This window comes from Saimiri boliviensis, chromosome 1 (assembly GCF_048565385.1).
Source record: "Saimiri boliviensis isolate mSaiBol1 chromosome 1, mSaiBol1.pri, whole genome shotgun sequence".
Lineage (NCBI taxonomy): Eukaryota > Metazoa > Chordata > Mammalia > Primates > Cebidae > Saimiri > Saimiri boliviensis.
This window is the reverse complement of record NC_133449.1, coordinates 146,529,906-146,546,012: the sequence shown is the minus strand read 5'-3', so window position 1 is coordinate 146,546,012 and position 16,107 is coordinate 146,529,906. Positions and strand designations below refer to the sequence as shown.

The window sequence follows — 16,107 nt, the reverse complement described above, 5'->3', positions numbered from 1 at the left end:
TTTTAAAATTCTTGTTTTGATCACTCTATCACACCTTTCCCTCAGTTTTTGAGTCCTTGGTTCATTTTATTTATGACCTTTCTTATGATATTAGTGTTACTCAACTAGTTAATGATTTCCTGGTTGTATCTTGAGGATTTCCCAGATGTCTGATGGCTTCTTGCTATAGCCCAGCTGCTGCACCTTCCCATCTACTTTCCTTCTTTTTCATAGTATCTAAAGGTTTAGTGTAGGAAAGGGAAAATTTCAGGATATACTTAATTCACTATCTTAAAATTCATCTCACGACAATTTATGCTTCTGTATTTTGAGTGATAACTCATCTTTTTTTTAATTATACTTGTTTACATAAGTTTGCCATGTGCAGCTCTGAATTTATGAGGCTAAGAATTGGGTGTGATTGATAACTAGCATCCAGTAGTCTTTCTCAGGTGGTAAATAGTGAGTTGAATTGAACCTCCTGGCTTGTGCCTGCTGTCTAGTTGGGGCTGTTGGCTCCAGGAAAATGCAGATAGCCTATTGTGTGCTCCAGAAGGAATCTGGAGAAGAAGCAGCTCTGGAAGGTGGAAGAAACCAGATACCCAGGGCGTGTTTCTTTCCTGTTAGACTCCAGCGCACCCTGCTAGTCATACTGAGTTTTTATCCAGTTGAGTTTGCTGTCAGCTCTAAAGTTGTAAATCTCTAAACATAATTCTCCTTGGTGAGAAAATCCAGATTCCTTTTGCCTGGGAATTAGAAATGGATAGAATAATGGGAGGCATACTGGAACCAAATGCTTCAGTCAAACAAATGGATAATCAGTCCTTAACATTGCTCAACTTGACGATAACTCTTATGCCATAGATTATTGAATGTCTGAAAGAAAACAAGAAGCAACTCAGTACCCGCTGCCACCAGAAAGTATTTAAGCTGCAGGAGACAGAGATGATGGACCCAGAGCTAGACTACACCCTCATGAGGGTCTGCAAGCAGATGATAAAGGTGAGGGGCCGACACCAAAGGCCAGGCATGGGGGAACAAGAAAACAACAAACCACAAACAACCACAGCAACTTCCTCAGTCCCAGCTTTCTCTCAGTGTGGTCCCTAGACCAGCAGCAGTGGCCGCAGCACCCCTGGGAACCTGCAGATCCCTGGGCCCCTTCTAGATCTGCTGAATTAGAAGCTCTGGGAATAGAGCACAAAGCTTGTCTTAATAGCCTCCCCAGGGGATTCTGATGCAGGCTCAAGTTTGGAAACCACAGAGCTGAGAAAACTGACCTCGCTTTGACCTGAGGCACAAGTAAATAGATGTGCAATAAATAAATGATTGGTTTTGAGGACAACTCACGGAAGCTATCCTGAGAAAGTGACCATCTAGTGTTCTGATCATCCATCTGCCACACTCAGAAGATTTTTCTGTTCTACAGATTGTTTTGCTTCATTCCCTCCTTCACCAGATGTTCTCTGCATTAGGGCTGAGCTGAGTACCTAGATGTCAGTTCCTTGATCTAGCCACACACATAAGGAGATTCAACTCAAGGTTCAGATGGGCAAGGTGGCTCACACCTATAATCTCAGCACTTTGGGAAGCTGAGGCTGGAGAATCACCTGAGCTCAGGAATTAGAGAGCAGCCTGGCCAACATGGTGAAACCCTGTCTCAACTAAAAATACAAAAATTAGCCTGGTGTGGTGGTGTGCACCTGTAGTCCCAGCTACTCAGGAGGCTGAGGCAGAAGAATTACTCGAATCCCGGAGGCGGAGGCTGAGGCTGAGGCTGCAGCTGCAGTGAGCTGAGATCGCGCCACTGCACTCCAGCCTAAGCAACAGAGCAACATTCTGTCAAAAAAAAGAAAAAATTTTTTAATTTAAAATCAAGGTTCTAGCTCCTTTATTTCAGCTTTCCTTTAATTTAAAATGCTACTTTTTACACTATCAGATAAATTCCAGAGAGAATTTGGAATTTACAATGTAAATCTTTTTAACTGGCCTGTTGAAATCGAGTCATATGGAAATGTCAGGCTCTGATCTGAGAGAGCTTTGTAAGATTTTCTAAAAGTCAGTGAACAATCCCTGTTCCTGTAACAAGATGTTAGCAGATTGTAATCACATGCTTTAGAGAACTAGAAACAGAACCAGGAAGAGAGGCTCAATGCTCAAGTGTCTCAACTAGGGTATATCAGACACTGACACTTGAAGACTTGTGGATGTGCAGAACAGAGATGGAATTTATTACTAGTCCAAAACTAATCCCTGATTTAAAGGACCGCAGTAAGTGTACAGGGCCCTAGTTCTTTACTGCTTGGTAGGATTATAGCCCTTTAGTTAAGATGAACCAGTGAGTCCTTAACCCCACATCCTTATTCATATTGGTTAGTATAGAATTCCTAGGTTTTCCCACAGGACTTGGGTAGATAGGGTTTGAGGGCTACACAGCCACCTGGTACAGTGTTACATTCATGCTTAAACAGTAAGTAGGTTCCTGAGATGCCATTTAACTTAACATCGCCTTCTAGATAGGAAACCAGTCCCATGCCAAAGTAAGGACCAGTGAGATAGTAAAAAGAAATGTGAGAAATACAGTAGAGAATAAGAAAGGGAAAGTTGGGGTGGGGTGCTTGTTCAGGCTTAGCTGCTCCTCTTGTAACATGTGATCCCTTTAGGCTGCTACTTTCATCAGCTTTCTGATAGACATTAAGGGTGATCACAGTCTAGTCCAAGTGCAGTGGTGTTTACAACTGATTGATCACAGCCAGTTACAGATTTATTTGTTCCTTCTACACCCATGTTGCTTGACTTGATCAGCCTTTTAAAAAAAAAAAAACTGGCAAGGAAATGGTGGCTCACGCCTATATCCCAGCACTTTTGAGTGGCAGAGGCAGGCAGATCACCTGAAGTCAATAGTTCAAGACCAGCCTGGCCAATATGGTAAAACCCCATCTCTACTAAAAAAAAAAAAAATAGAAAAATTAGCTGGGCATGGTGACATACGCCTGTAATCCTAGCTACTCGGGAGACTGAGGCAAGAGAATCACCTGAACCCAGGAGGTGGAGGTTTCAGTGAGCCAAGATCACGCCACTGCACTCCAGCCTGGGTGACAGAGACCCCACCAAAAAAAAAAAAGTGGTTGCAGATGGAGTTAATTGCCATATTTGGATAGCTGTTTTTATAAAACTGTTTCTTTGCAGAGGTTCTGTCCAGAAGCAGATTCTAAAACCATGTTGCAGTGCTTGAAGCAAAATAAAAACAGTGAATTGATGGATCCCAAATGCAAACAAATGATAACCAAGCGCCAGATCACCCAGAACACAGGTAAGATCTTGGCTTCGCTCTCCTGGCCCCATTGAGTATCTTAAAAGGAATTAAGTGGCTGTAGCGTGACCTGATCAGACTCCTGGGAATTTGAAGGGAGGAGTCTGAGTGTAAGCAGGAGAATTTCTTTTCTGAGGAGCATCCAGAAAAACGGAGGGAGAGTCAGGGGGGAGAGGAGGCCAGAAGAACCAGAAAACTGCCCTTCAAGAACGTTCAGGCCAGGCGCGGTGGCTCAAGCCTGTAATCCCAGCACTTTGGGAGGCTGAGGCGGGTGGATCACAAGGTCAAGAGATCGAGACCATCCTGGTCAACATGGTGAAACCCCGTCTCTACTAAAAATACAAAAAATTAGCTGGGCATGGTGGTGCGTGCCTGTAATCCCAGGTACTCAGGAGGCTGAGGCAGGAGAATTGCCTGAACCCAGGAGGTGGAGGTTGCGGTGAGCCGAGATTGTGCCATTGCACTCCAGCCTGGGTAACAAGAGCGAAACTCCATCTCAAAAAAAAAAAAAAAAAAAAAAAAAAAGAACGTTCAGAAGGAATCAGGGCCAGCATTCCTTGGAAAGAGAAATCTAGAAATTCAATAAAACTTGATGAGTGTGGCAGGAGAATGTATGGGTAACCTAGTTCGGAACAGAGGCATTTCAACTCTGGGGTGGAAGACCTGGTAACTTCATGGGCACAGTGAGTTGGATATTGTATTTCCTTCTCAGCGTTCTCAAAAATATCTGTTACGGGGAAGGTTGCTGATGTCTGCTTGATTTTTCTGAGGACTCCTTAGACCAGGCATCCCCAATTACGGCCCACAGGCCACATGCGGCCCCCTCAGGCCATTTATCCGGCCCCCCGCGGCACTTCAGGAAGGGGCACCTCTTTCATTGGTGGTCAGTGAGAGGAGCACAGTATGTGGCGGCCCTCCAATGGTCTGAGGGACAGTGAACTGGCCCCCTGTGTAAAAAGTTTGGGGACGCCTGCCTTAGACTGTTGGAATCCCCATAAAACCCCTCAGAGTATAAAGATTCCTGAGGACCTCCAGAAGTACTCATTAACTAAATCATATTGCAATTAAAAACAGTGTAGTGAGAGCTCAGTAAATGTTGATTGAATAGACAAATTCATGGTTGTAGTCATGGTCATTGACATAATATGCTCCCTTTAGGAAGGTGGATATCTAAAAATGTGTGAATCCAGGTGGAATGTTTGTCACACACTTACTGCTTTCTGCTCTAGATTACCGCTTAAACCCCATGCTAAGAAAAGCCTGTAAAGCTGACATTCCTAAATTCTGTCACGGTATCCTGACTAAAGCCAAGGATGATTCAGAATTAGAAGGACAAGTCATCTCCTGCCTCAAGCTGAGATATGCTGACCAGGTAAACTGGCCTGAGCTCTCCACAAAGGTATATTTATGGAGCCTCTATCCCTGGGAATTTTCTCTTTTGAAATCCCTAGCTTGTTCTGGTTTTCCAAAAACCTTTTTCATATCTTCCCCAAGCCAGGGGGCTAAGGGCCCAGAACAAAGCAGACGTTTTGGTTTTTGTTCTTCTTTTTATTTTATTTATTTCGTGTCCTGCTTTTGCATTTTCTGATCAGCCGACGTATCCTCCCTTTTGTCACATGCAGCGCCTGTCATCAGACTGCGAAGACCAGATCCGGATCATTATCCAGGAGTCCGCCCTGGACTACCGCCTAGATCCTCAGCTGCAGCTGCACTGCTCAGACGAGGTGGGATTTGCTGCAAAGTTGGTTGCACACGGAGCCACTCAGAGAAGTTTTCACTGGAGAAAAGTTGTTTACTTTCTCTCCCTTCAGTCCTGAAAAATCTGTGGTGAATTGAAGGCTGTCTTCTAGGCTCTCCATGGGCTGCGTTCCTGTTCTCTCTAACACTGAATTCGATTTGGTGTTAGTCCTGACACTGTACAGCGTTGGTTGCATATTTCTCTGTTGAATGAGGATATTCTTTCATTATAGCTCTCCTTGTAAATTTGTTCTTCCCTGGTCAACTCAGAATACCCCAAGACTTCCCAGAAAGATAAAAGTACTTCCAGCTGGGCACAGTGGCTCATGCCTGTAATCCAGCACTTTGGGAGACTGAGACGGGTAGATCACTTCAGGTCAGGAGTTTGAGAACAGCCTGGCCAACATGGTGAAACTTCGTGTCTACTAAAAATACAAAATTAGCCTGCCATGGTGGTACACACCTGTAATACTAGCTTCTTGGGAAACTGAGGCAGGAAAACCACTTGAACCCAGGAGGTGGAGGTTACAGTGAGCTGAGATGATACCACTGCACCCCAGCAACAGAGCAAGACTCTGTCTCAAAAAAAAAAAAAAAAAAAAGGGTTCTTCTATAATGGCTGTAAGGAAGTGCCCATCCTTGGAAAAATGGACTTCTTAGCTAGTAGAAAAAGGCCATGTGTACAGCCCTGTTCAACATATGTCAGTTTCAGGAGTTCATAGCAAAAGCTGTTAGGAAAAAGCTTGCTTATAAAACAGTCCAAAGAAAGGTAAGGTTTTTGACCGGCGCAGTGGCTCACACCTGTAATCCCAGCACTTTGGGATGCCAAGGCAGGCGGATCATGAGGTCAGGAGATTGAGACCATCCTGACCATAGTGACACCCCATCTCTACTAAAATACAAAAAATTAGCCAGGCGTGGTGGCACTGCACATCAGCCTAGCAACAAAGCAAGACTCTGTCTCAAAAAAAAAAAAAAAAAAAAAAAGTTAAGGTTTTTGTCTTTGCTGAGGGCTATGGGCTGTGTTTCTCAACCCCTGTGTATGTGGGTGTGTGCATGTGCACACTTTCTCAAGTTGTGAATCTGGGTTAACCCTGAACCTATGCGAATGTCAGGTGTTTGCTTTTCATATTTTATTTGGTTAAATAACCTTGCTTCTATGGAATCAAGTAGCAGCCTTCTTTTTGACAAGTCCTGAGATCTGACTCCAGTCTCAGTGTTGACAGCGTAGATACAACATTTATTGATTTTCCATTCTGTGTGCCAGTCCTTGTGAAGAATGAAGCCTGGCATCCAATACAGGAGGAGGGGCATGAAACCCACCAAGAAAGTGTTTGAGATGAGGTCTAGCACAGGTGTGGGAGGATCATCAGACTGACATGTTTTAGAGACCAAAGGTTCTGGTGATAGCAGTGCTACCACTCCTGTCTTGTAAAACAGCAGTGGACCACTAAAGAGGGGGCACAGATTCCTCAGTGCACTGGACCCATCTGCTTTTGAGACTTTGGGTTCAGGCTGGGTGTGGCGGCTCACATCTGTAATCCCAGCACTTTGGGAGGCCAAGGTGGGAGGATCACCTGAGGTCAGGCGTTTGAGACCAGCCTGGCCAACGTGGCAAACCCACATCTCTACTAAAAATAAAAAAGTCTATCAGGCGTGGTGGCACACGCCTGTAGTCCCAGCTGCTTGGGAGGCTAAGGGAGGAGAATCACTTGAACCTGAGAGGCAGAGGTTGCAGTGAGCCCAGGTCGCACCACTGCACTCCAGCCTGGGCAAGAGAGCTTGACTCTTGTCTCGAAAAACAAAACAAAACAAAAAAACTGTTGGTTCATTTCTGTGCTCAGTGGGGGGCCTTGTGTTTTGTGTCTCCTGAACAGATCTCCAGTCTGTGTGCTGAAGAAGCAGCAGCCCAAGAGCAAACAGGTCAGGTGGAGGAGTGCCTTAAGGTCAACCTGCTCAAGATCAAAACAGAATCGTGTAAAAAGGTAACCACCGTCATCTTGTTTTCCTCACTACATTTTTTTCCTTCTTTTTCCTTTTAATACTGTAGTCTGCCTACTTTGGTAATAAAACCAAAAATCTAAACCTTCTGCCCACCACTGTTTTCTTGCTGTTCCTTCTTACCAAATTTTCATATGGTTCTTCACTGCTCATCTCCTATAATGTGAATATTCTTTTCACATGTAGTAATTATACATGACTGTGTGTCATCCCCATGACTAAATCATTGTTTAAAGATACAGTGAGTGTAATACCAAAGCCAGTGCCAATACCGATATGTCAGTAAATGTTCCACGTTCATAGAAATTAATGAAACAAACTAGTTCATTTCAGAAATGTCATATAAAAACATTTGTCAAAATATGACCACTAAGCATACATTATCTTGCAAAATTGAAGGTGAAATAATGTACTTGATCTTTTTTTTTTTTAAGCCTTTTATAAAAGAGTTTCATTGATGTCATTATGGAATCAATTGAATATTGTATGCAGATTTTTTCATCTGCTATAAAAACGTTTCTGGGGCCGGGCACGGTGGCTCAAGCCTGTAATCCCAGCACTTTGGGAGACCGAGGCGGGTGGATCACAAGGTCAAGAGATCGAGACCATCCTGGTCAACATGGTGAAACCCCATCTCTACTAAAAATACAAAAAATTAGCTGGGCATGGTGGTGCGTGCCTGTAATCCCAGCTACTCAGGAGGCTGAGGCAGGAGAATTGCCTGAACCCAGGAGGCGGAGGTTGCGGTGAGCCAAGATCGCGCCATTGCACTCCAGCCTGGGTAACAGGAGTGAAACTCCGTCTCAAAAAAAAAAAAAAAAAAAAGTTTCTGATTCCACATTGTCTGAGGAATGGTGGGAGTGGGTGAAAGCTAGATCCATACATCCATACTCTTCCTCCTTTATCATCACATGTTCCCATATAACTTTGGGAAGGATTTCGGAATATTATTTGGCTTTTGGTTTTTGGTTTTGATTTCTGTTATTGCTGTTTTATAGGGACTAGAGTCTTGAATGGAGCACACTAACTTTTATATATGGCAACATTTCCAACCTGTCTTTACTCTCATAGTTCCCTTATGTATAAATGGAGAATCTGCAGAGTTGATTTCAGTTCCATCCTGTTGATATTCCTCTCATTCAGAATTGTCTGTAAACACAAATAAGAGTTGCTCTTATAGTAGATGTTATGCTCTGTCTTTCTTTCTGAGGATGACAGAGGTAAAGTAGAACATTTTGTAAACAAATATGCCTTTATCTAATTGAGTTTTTTTTTGTTTTGTTTTGTTTTTGAGATAGGGTCTCACTCTGTCTCCCAGGATGGGTGCAGTGGTGCATTCATAGCTTACTGAACCTCAAACTGGGCTCAAGCGATCCTCCCACCTGCACCTCCCAAGTGGCTAGGACCACAGGGCCCACAACTATGCCCAGCTAATTTTTTTTTTTTTAATTTTCTGTCGAGATGGGGTCTTGCTGTGTTACCCACACTGGTCTCAAACTCCTGGCCTCAAGTGATCTCCCTACCTTGTCCTCCCAAAGTGCTGGGATTACAGGCATGAGCCACCACTCCCAATCCTGATTAAGAATTTTAATAATTGGGCCGGGCGCGGTGGCTCAAGCCTGTAATCCCAGCACTTTGGGAGGCCGAGGCAGGTGGATCACAAGGTCGAGAGATCGAGACCAACCCGGTCAACATGGTGAAACCCCGTCTCTACTAAAAATACAAAAAATTAGCTGGGCATGGTGGCACGTGCCTATAATCCCAGCTACTCAGGAGGCTGAGGCAGGAGAATTGCCTGAACCCAGGAGGCAGAGGTTGCGGTGAGCCGAGATCGCGCCATTGCACTCCAGCCTGGGTAACAAGAGCGAAACTCCATCTCAAAAAAAAAAAAAAAAAAAAAAAAAAAAAGAATTTTAATATAGGCCGGGCGCGGTGGCTCAAGCCTGTAATCCCAGCGCTTTGGGAGGCCGAGGCAGGTGGATCACGAAGTCAAGAGATCGAGACCATCCTGGTCAACATGGTGAAACCCTGTCTCTACTAAAAATACAAAAAATTAGCTGGACATGGTGGTGCGTGCCTGTAATCCCAGCCACTCAGGAGGCTGAGGCAGGAGAATTGCCTGAACCCAGGAGGCGGAGGTTGCGGTGAGCTGAGATCGCGCCATTGCACTCCAGCCTGGGTAACAAGAGCAAAACTCCGCCTCAGGAAAAAAAAAAAAAAAGAATTTTAGAATTTTAATATAGCATATTACTCTGATTTTAAGATTTCATGTGTTTTCATATATATGTTTTTTTTTTTTTTTTGAGACGGAGTCACCCACTGTTGCCCAGGCTATAATGCAGTGGCACAATCTTGGCTCACCACAACCTCCGTCTCCCAGGTTCAAGTGATTCTCCTGCCTCAGCCTCCTAAGTAGCTGGGATTACAGGTGCACACCACCATGCCCAGCTAATTTTTGTATTTTTAGTAAAGACGGGTTTTCACCATGTTGGTCAGGCTGGACTCAAACGCCTGCATGATCCACCCACCTCTGCCTCCCAGAGTGCTGGGATTACAGGCGTGAGCCACCATGCCTGGCGTTTTCATATTTCTTTATGTAACACAATAGTTGTATTACACCAATAAAAATATTAACATTTAGGTATATTAAAACAATATGACATGACATATGGGAATGCCAGAAACCCAGATCTGATCTTAGGGTCACTTACATTCCCCTGCTTTTTTTTAAACACACAGTTTTGTATCTCTAAAAAGGTAGTTATTCGATTAAGTTGGGTGCTAAAGATCTGCATTCTGTACATCATCATCACCTTGCCACCTGTCCCAAAGTGGTCTCTGTTGTTAGCCCTCAACTTTCCCTGCTTGACTTGTTGATTTGATTTACAAACAATAGATCTGATGCATTTCCCCTACAAAAGCTCTGTCTGCAATGACCCTCCCTTTCCAGGAAGTGTTAAACATGCTGAAGGAAAGCAAAGCAGACATCTTCGTTGACCCGGTTCTTCATACAGCTTGTGCCCTGGACATTAAACACCACTGCGCAGCCATCACCCCTGGCCGTGGGCGTCGTAAGTCTCTGTGTTCACTCTTACCCTGTCTGAACTCTCCTGGGAAGAGCAAAGACTCCCTCTTAGACATCAGTTGCAGCTACTGTGGTGTGTAGCTATAACCCAGTCACAGAAAGCATTCCCAGGGAACCTGAGTGATGCCAAAACTAGGCGTTTGTGGCATCATGAAATTAGGAATAAGCCTGCAGGTTTGAACTGACCTAGTCATGACCAGAGCTCAAGATTTGATGAGAAGGGAGAGATGAGGTATTTATCAGGGAAGCAGGAGTTAAATCATCATCATGATCCTTTTCTCTATACCCAAACCAAAAACTGCTTCATACACTTCCCCAGTGGCCACAGTGGACTCAGTAGATAGGTTCTCTGAGGAGGAAGCCAAAGCAGGTGTGAAAGTTCTTTCCGAGCCACATATGCCCAAATAAAACTAAGAGAAGTTATTTGGTTTTGTTTTATTTATTTATTTTATTTATTTATTTTTTTGAGACAGTCTCTCTGTTGCCCAGGCTGGAGTGTGGTGGCATGATCTCAGCTCACTGCAACCTCCACCTGCTGGGTTCAAGTGATTTTTCCTATCTTACCCTCCTGAGTAGCTGAGACTGCAGGCACCCGCCACTATGCCTAGCTAATTTTTATATTTTTAAGTAGAGACAGGGTTTTGCCATGTTGGCCAGGGTAGTGTCAAACTCCTGTCCACAAGTGATCTATCCACCTCTGCCTCCCAAAGTGCTGGGATTACAACCATGAGCCACTGCACCCAGCCTGTTGTTTTAATTTTTTGAGACAAGGTCTTACTATATTGTAGTCTCAAACTCCTGGGCTCAAGAGACCCTCCTGCCTCAGCCTTCCGAGTATCTTGGATTACAGGTGTTTGCCACCACATCTGGTTCTTAAAAATAAGGAGGTTTGAAGAGAGACTTTGGATGCCAACCCTGGAGGTTACATGTCATTTCTTGCCATTGTTGGATCCTGGGTCAAGTTTCCTAGTATGTCTTTAACTTTGTTGAACCTACAGATCTGAATCTGGTGGTTGTGGACTCTTTTCCCCAACTTTACAGGAATTTCTGTATTCTGCAGTTTCAGGTCCTTCCTATTACTTGTTTCCTCCCACAGAAATGTCCTGTCTCATGGAAGCACTGGAGGATAAGCGGGTGAGGCTACAACCTGAGTGCAAAAAACGCCTCAATGACCGGATTGAAATGTGGAGTTATGCAGCAAAGGTAAGGACCAAAAAAAATCTCCTTTTTTTTTTTTTTTTTTTAAATAAAAATATATGGAACACTTCACCAACTTTCATGTTATTCTTGAACAAAGGCCATGCTGCTCTTTTCACTGTGGTTGTCCAGTCTCTTTTAGATATTGTACTGGCCTTATCCGTATCATGAGACTATCAGTAAGTGTGTTTGAAAGTGTGGTCGGTGTGTTTTTAAAATTCCTTGGCTGTCCATGAGCCTGGAACCGTCTCCCTGTAGGTCGGGCTGTCTGCAAGGCTTTGCCAGGGCCACCCGTTTCTCGCTTCGCCCACGGTTCATAACTGAAAACTGAGTCACCCAAAGAGAAAAGAGATGTCACACCCATGCAAAAGAAAGAAATCCAGCCTCGCCTGTCTGGAAGCTTTTTTTTATCATTTTACACAGTCTTTAGGAGAAAAAAATGTATGTGAGGCCAGTACTCATCTGGTCTGGAACATGGAGAAGAAGGGGATGAAGAGACTGTAGAATACTCGTGAATGTGTATGATACCCAGGCTTTTGGGCTAGGGGAAGTTTTTCCTATAGAGGTCCAGCCTCAGTGAGAAGAGTAACAGTTCTTCTTGTGTATACATTGCTTTGTAGTTTATGTAACACTTTGGTGGATATTTTATCTCATTTGAAACTTGAAACTCTGTGAGGTAAGTAGAATGCCTGTTTCCTCAGTTGATGGTGAAGGAAACTGACTTCAGAGGTTATGACTTGCCCAAAGTCCCTCAGGTTTTTAGATCCATGCTTTTGTATCAGCTAACATTGGGATAGACATTTGCAGTGACCTAAGATCAAAAGAGTAACTCCAGGACTGCCCCTACTTCCTGGCCATTTCTTTTATCACCCATGTACTTCCAAGTCAAGGGTAACAAGGCAAGAGGAACAATCAGAGAAAGTCTTCATAGCTAGACAGCAGGAAGCTACAGGGGAGGGCTCCTGTATATTACAGTAGTCAGCACTCTCCTCACCCTTCTCCCAAGGGAAGAAAGCCGCCTTTGAAGCCCATGGCTCAGGGAAGCAGCAGCAGGAGATGCTGTGTTAGTTCATTCTCCCTCATTATGTCCACTCCTTTGAGCTGCGTGTTACTGCTTCAGAGTGACTCAGAGTAACTCACAGCTTGTTTTGTGTTGGCAGCTATTGGAGCTCAAATCTCATTCATCTCACTCTTCCCCACTCTTGTCTGTGTATATGATATGAGCATAGAAACAGCCCAGATGCCTCTGGGCCAAACCATCTCAGCAGCCGGGATTGGATGCAAAAGAATAGGGTCATGTGCACCTGGGGACCCTTTCGATCCTGATTCTGCCATAGTGGGCTACCATTGAGGTCTGCTGGGGAAAGCAGTGGAAAACTGAGGGTGAAGACTAGCTGAGGTTAAAGTATAAATGTCCACAAGTAGAGGGCAATTAACTGTATTCTGTCAATATAAGTTATGTTTATGGTGTAGTGGCATGAACATGGCTCACTGCAGCCTCGAAATCCTGGGGTCAAATGATCCTTTTTGAGTAGCTGGGACCACAGGCCATGCCACCACACTCAGCTGCTTTTTAAATTTTTTGTGGAGACGAGATCTTGTTTGTTGTCTAGGCGGGTCTCGGCCGGGACATTGTTTTTGTTGTGGGAAATGCTTATGATATAATGATAAGTGAGAAAAGTCAAAATACAGGCCGGGTATGGTGGCTCACACCTCTTATCCCAGCGCCTTGGGAGACTGAGGCAGGAGGATCGCTTGAGCCCAGGAGTTTGAGACCAGCTTGGGCAACATAGGGAGACTACATCTCTAAAGAATTTTTTTTTTTTTTTCGAGATGGAATTTCACTCTTGTTGCCTGGGCTGGAGTACAGTGGTGCAATCTCAGCTCACTGAAACCTCCACCTCCTAGGTTCAAATGATTTTCCCACCTCAGACTCCCGAGTAGCTGGGATTACAGGTGTGTGTCACTACACTTGGCTAATTTTTGTATTTTTAGTAGAGGTGGGGATTTTGCCATGTTGACCAGGCTGGTCTCGAACTCCTGACCTCAGGTGATCTGCCGCTGTGGCCTCCTGACCAGGAAAAAAAATGTTTTATTTAGCTAGGCATGGCAGTGCACTTGTAGGCTGAGGTAGGAGGATCCATTGAGCCCAATGAGTTTGACGCTGCAGTGAGCTGTGATCACATCACTGTATGCCAACCTGGGCAACAGAGCAAGATCCCAACTCACTGAAAAAAAAAGCCAAAATATAGAATTTACAAAATGTAGAATATACAAAACAATCTCATCTTTTCTCTTTGTTTTTTTTTGTTGTTGTTGTTGTTTTTGAGACGGAGTTTAGTAGAGACGGGCTTTCACCATGTTGACCAGGATGGTCTCAATCTCTTGAGCTTGTGATCCGCCCGCCTCGGCCTCCCAAAGTGCTGGGATTACAGGCGTGAGCCACCGCGCCCGGCGTTCTCTTTGTTTTTTAAAGAAAGGCGGCAAACGAAGTTAAAGAACATAAATCAAAAGACAGAAGAACCCATGGCCTTATAGAAGTCATTTAACCATGTTCACCCCTGAGCCAGTGACTCTCCATCCAGAGTATAGGAGTGGTGAAAAATGCCTGCTTGGCTTGGTGTGAGCGCTAAATGAGAGAGGGCAGGGGGAGCCCTTTGTCCAGGGCCCAACACATCTTCAGTGTTGGGATGTTAGTGGAGATCACTGTGATAGAATTGTGGGTGACTGCACTACTTTGTATCTTTCTGTATTTCTACTTTTGTGCGGTAGACATGTGTATAGTTTTATGATCAGGAAAAAGTTGTAGCTTTGTGTTGATTTTTCTTTTTCTTTTTCTTTTTTTTTTTTTTTTTTTTTGAGAAGAAGTCTCACTCTGTTGCCCAAGCTGAGTGCAGTGATGTGATCTCAGCTCACTGCAACTTCCACCTCTCGGGATAAAGCAGTTCTCCTGCCTCAATCTCCCGAGTGGCTGGGACTACAGGCATGCACCACCATGCCCAGCTAATTTTTTGTATTTTTAGTAGAGATGGGGCTTCACTATGTTGGCCAAACTGCTCTTGAACTCCTGACCTCATGATCCACCTGCCTCAGCCTCCCAAAGTGCTGGGATTACAGATGTGAGCCACTGCACCGGGCTGTGTTGATTTTTCTTATCTCCTGCCCTCCCTCTCCAAAAGAAGAGACATAAACTAGGAACTGAGAGGGATAAGTTAGACCTAGCATTGCCACTAGCCCAGTGCTCTTTGAGAGAATCACATTGCTTTGTGTCATTCTAGGTGGCCCCAGCAGATGGCTTCTCTGATCTTGCCATGCAAGTAATGACATCTCCGTCTAAGAACTACATTCTCTCTGTGATCAGTGGGAGCATCTGTATATTGTTCCTGATTGGCCTGATGTGTGGACGGATCACCAAGCGAGTGACACGAGAGCTCAAGGACAGGTAGAGCCACCTTGACCACCAAAGGAACTACCTATCCAGTGCCCAATTTGTACAGCCCTCCTGTATAGCGTCCCCACTCACCTCGCTCTTCTCAGAGGTGACACCAACACCCGTGTTAGAGCATCAGCAGGTATCCACCGCGTTGTCCCGTCCAGCCTCCACTCATGTCCATGGTGTCCTCCTCCTCCTCACCGTTCGTGCAGCAGCAGCAGCTGGCCGCTGGGGTTCCTGCCTTTGTTGGCAAACTTGGGTTTACCTGCCTGTAGACAAGTCTCTCTCGTACCAACAGAACTACCAATACTTCCACAAACAACTCACCTGACCTGCAACTCAAAGGCTTTTTTTAAGAAAACCACCAAAAAAAAAATTTTTTTTAAGAAAAAAACGTATATAGTAACACATCTCCTCCAGGCTTCATTTGGGCAATGGGGTTATTTCTTTCATATGACTGTGTAAAACCAAGACAGAACTTAGAGGGGAAGCACATCACCCAGTGTGCCATGACTGAGGTGTCTCGTTCCTCTCTCAGAAGCACCTTGGGGCTGAGCCAGGGCTATGGTCTTCAAGGAGTGGGTGGGCAGCCGCTCCCCAGGCTGTGTGGGGTCCTGCTTTTTTCTGCTGAGAAGGTGACGCTTTCCAGTTTCTACCCTAATCAGCCATTGCCAGCCACAGCCCTGAGGCCATGGGTATTCTATGGTCTCCTCACCTCATTAAAGCAAAGCATGAGCCTCCCTAGACAAGGGCAGCTGGGGAAGGGAAGGGACCCGAAGTTTGTGAAGTTGGACAGTCCACGCATCTGCACAGAGAGGCTGGATTCCGAGTCCCCGGGCAGCAGGATCCCAGGAACCTTCCTCCTCCAGAGCAGCACAGGACTCAGCTGCCTCTGGACCGGCCCTGCTCAGGCTACAGTCACTCCAGAAGCTCTGTCCTTCACCGGGAGGCTGGACTGTGGCGGGAGGGGTCCTTGAAGACGGGTGTGGGGAGCAGCAGGGCAGGAAGCAGAGGCCAGGAGTTTGACTCACTTCGCTTTATTTTTCAGGCTACAATACCAGTCAGAGACAATGGCTTATAAAAGGTTTAGTGTGGTCTCAGGATGTGACTGGTAGTCCAGCCTGACCTTTCTACACACTCCAGACAAACTTCCCAGACAAGCTCCTTTGTGCCTCCACGTGGAGAGGGTGTGGAAAGTTATCACATTAAAAGATGGAGGATTTGCTCCGTTTTTTTTCTTTCTGTCCATTTGCTGCGTGTACCCACTCTAGTCGGCATTGGCTAAATGTTGTCTTTTGGTGATTCATCAACTTTTGCAGGATATGGGCGTTATAGAATCAGTATTCTTGGCCTCATTCCTCC

At 45.0% G+C, this 16,107-nt stretch overlaps 1 protein-coding gene across 1 annotated transcript in view; it reads left to right on the top strand.

Annotated features, from left to right (window-relative positions):
• Nucleotides 1–15,178, top strand: part of GLG1 (golgi glycoprotein 1) — a 161,150-nt gene extending 145,972 nt beyond the window's left edge. The window contains exons 19-26 of the mRNA XM_010350699.3: nt 844–981; nt 3,169–3,292; nt 4,522–4,664; nt 4,915–5,016; nt 6,907–7,014; nt 9,981–10,101; nt 11,212–11,318; nt 14,591–15,178. Coding sequence (XP_010349001.3) covers nt 844–981; nt 3,169–3,292; nt 4,522–4,664; nt 4,915–5,016; nt 6,907–7,014; nt 9,981–10,101; nt 11,212–11,318; nt 14,591–14,758 — 1,011 coding nt within the window. The 3' untranslated portion in view covers nt 14,759–15,178. The remainder of the gene's footprint in view (nt 1–843; nt 982–3,168; nt 3,293–4,521; nt 4,665–4,914; nt 5,017–6,906; nt 7,015–9,980; nt 10,102–11,211; nt 11,319–14,590) is intronic.
• Nucleotides 15,179–16,107: the final 929 nt, after the last annotated feature.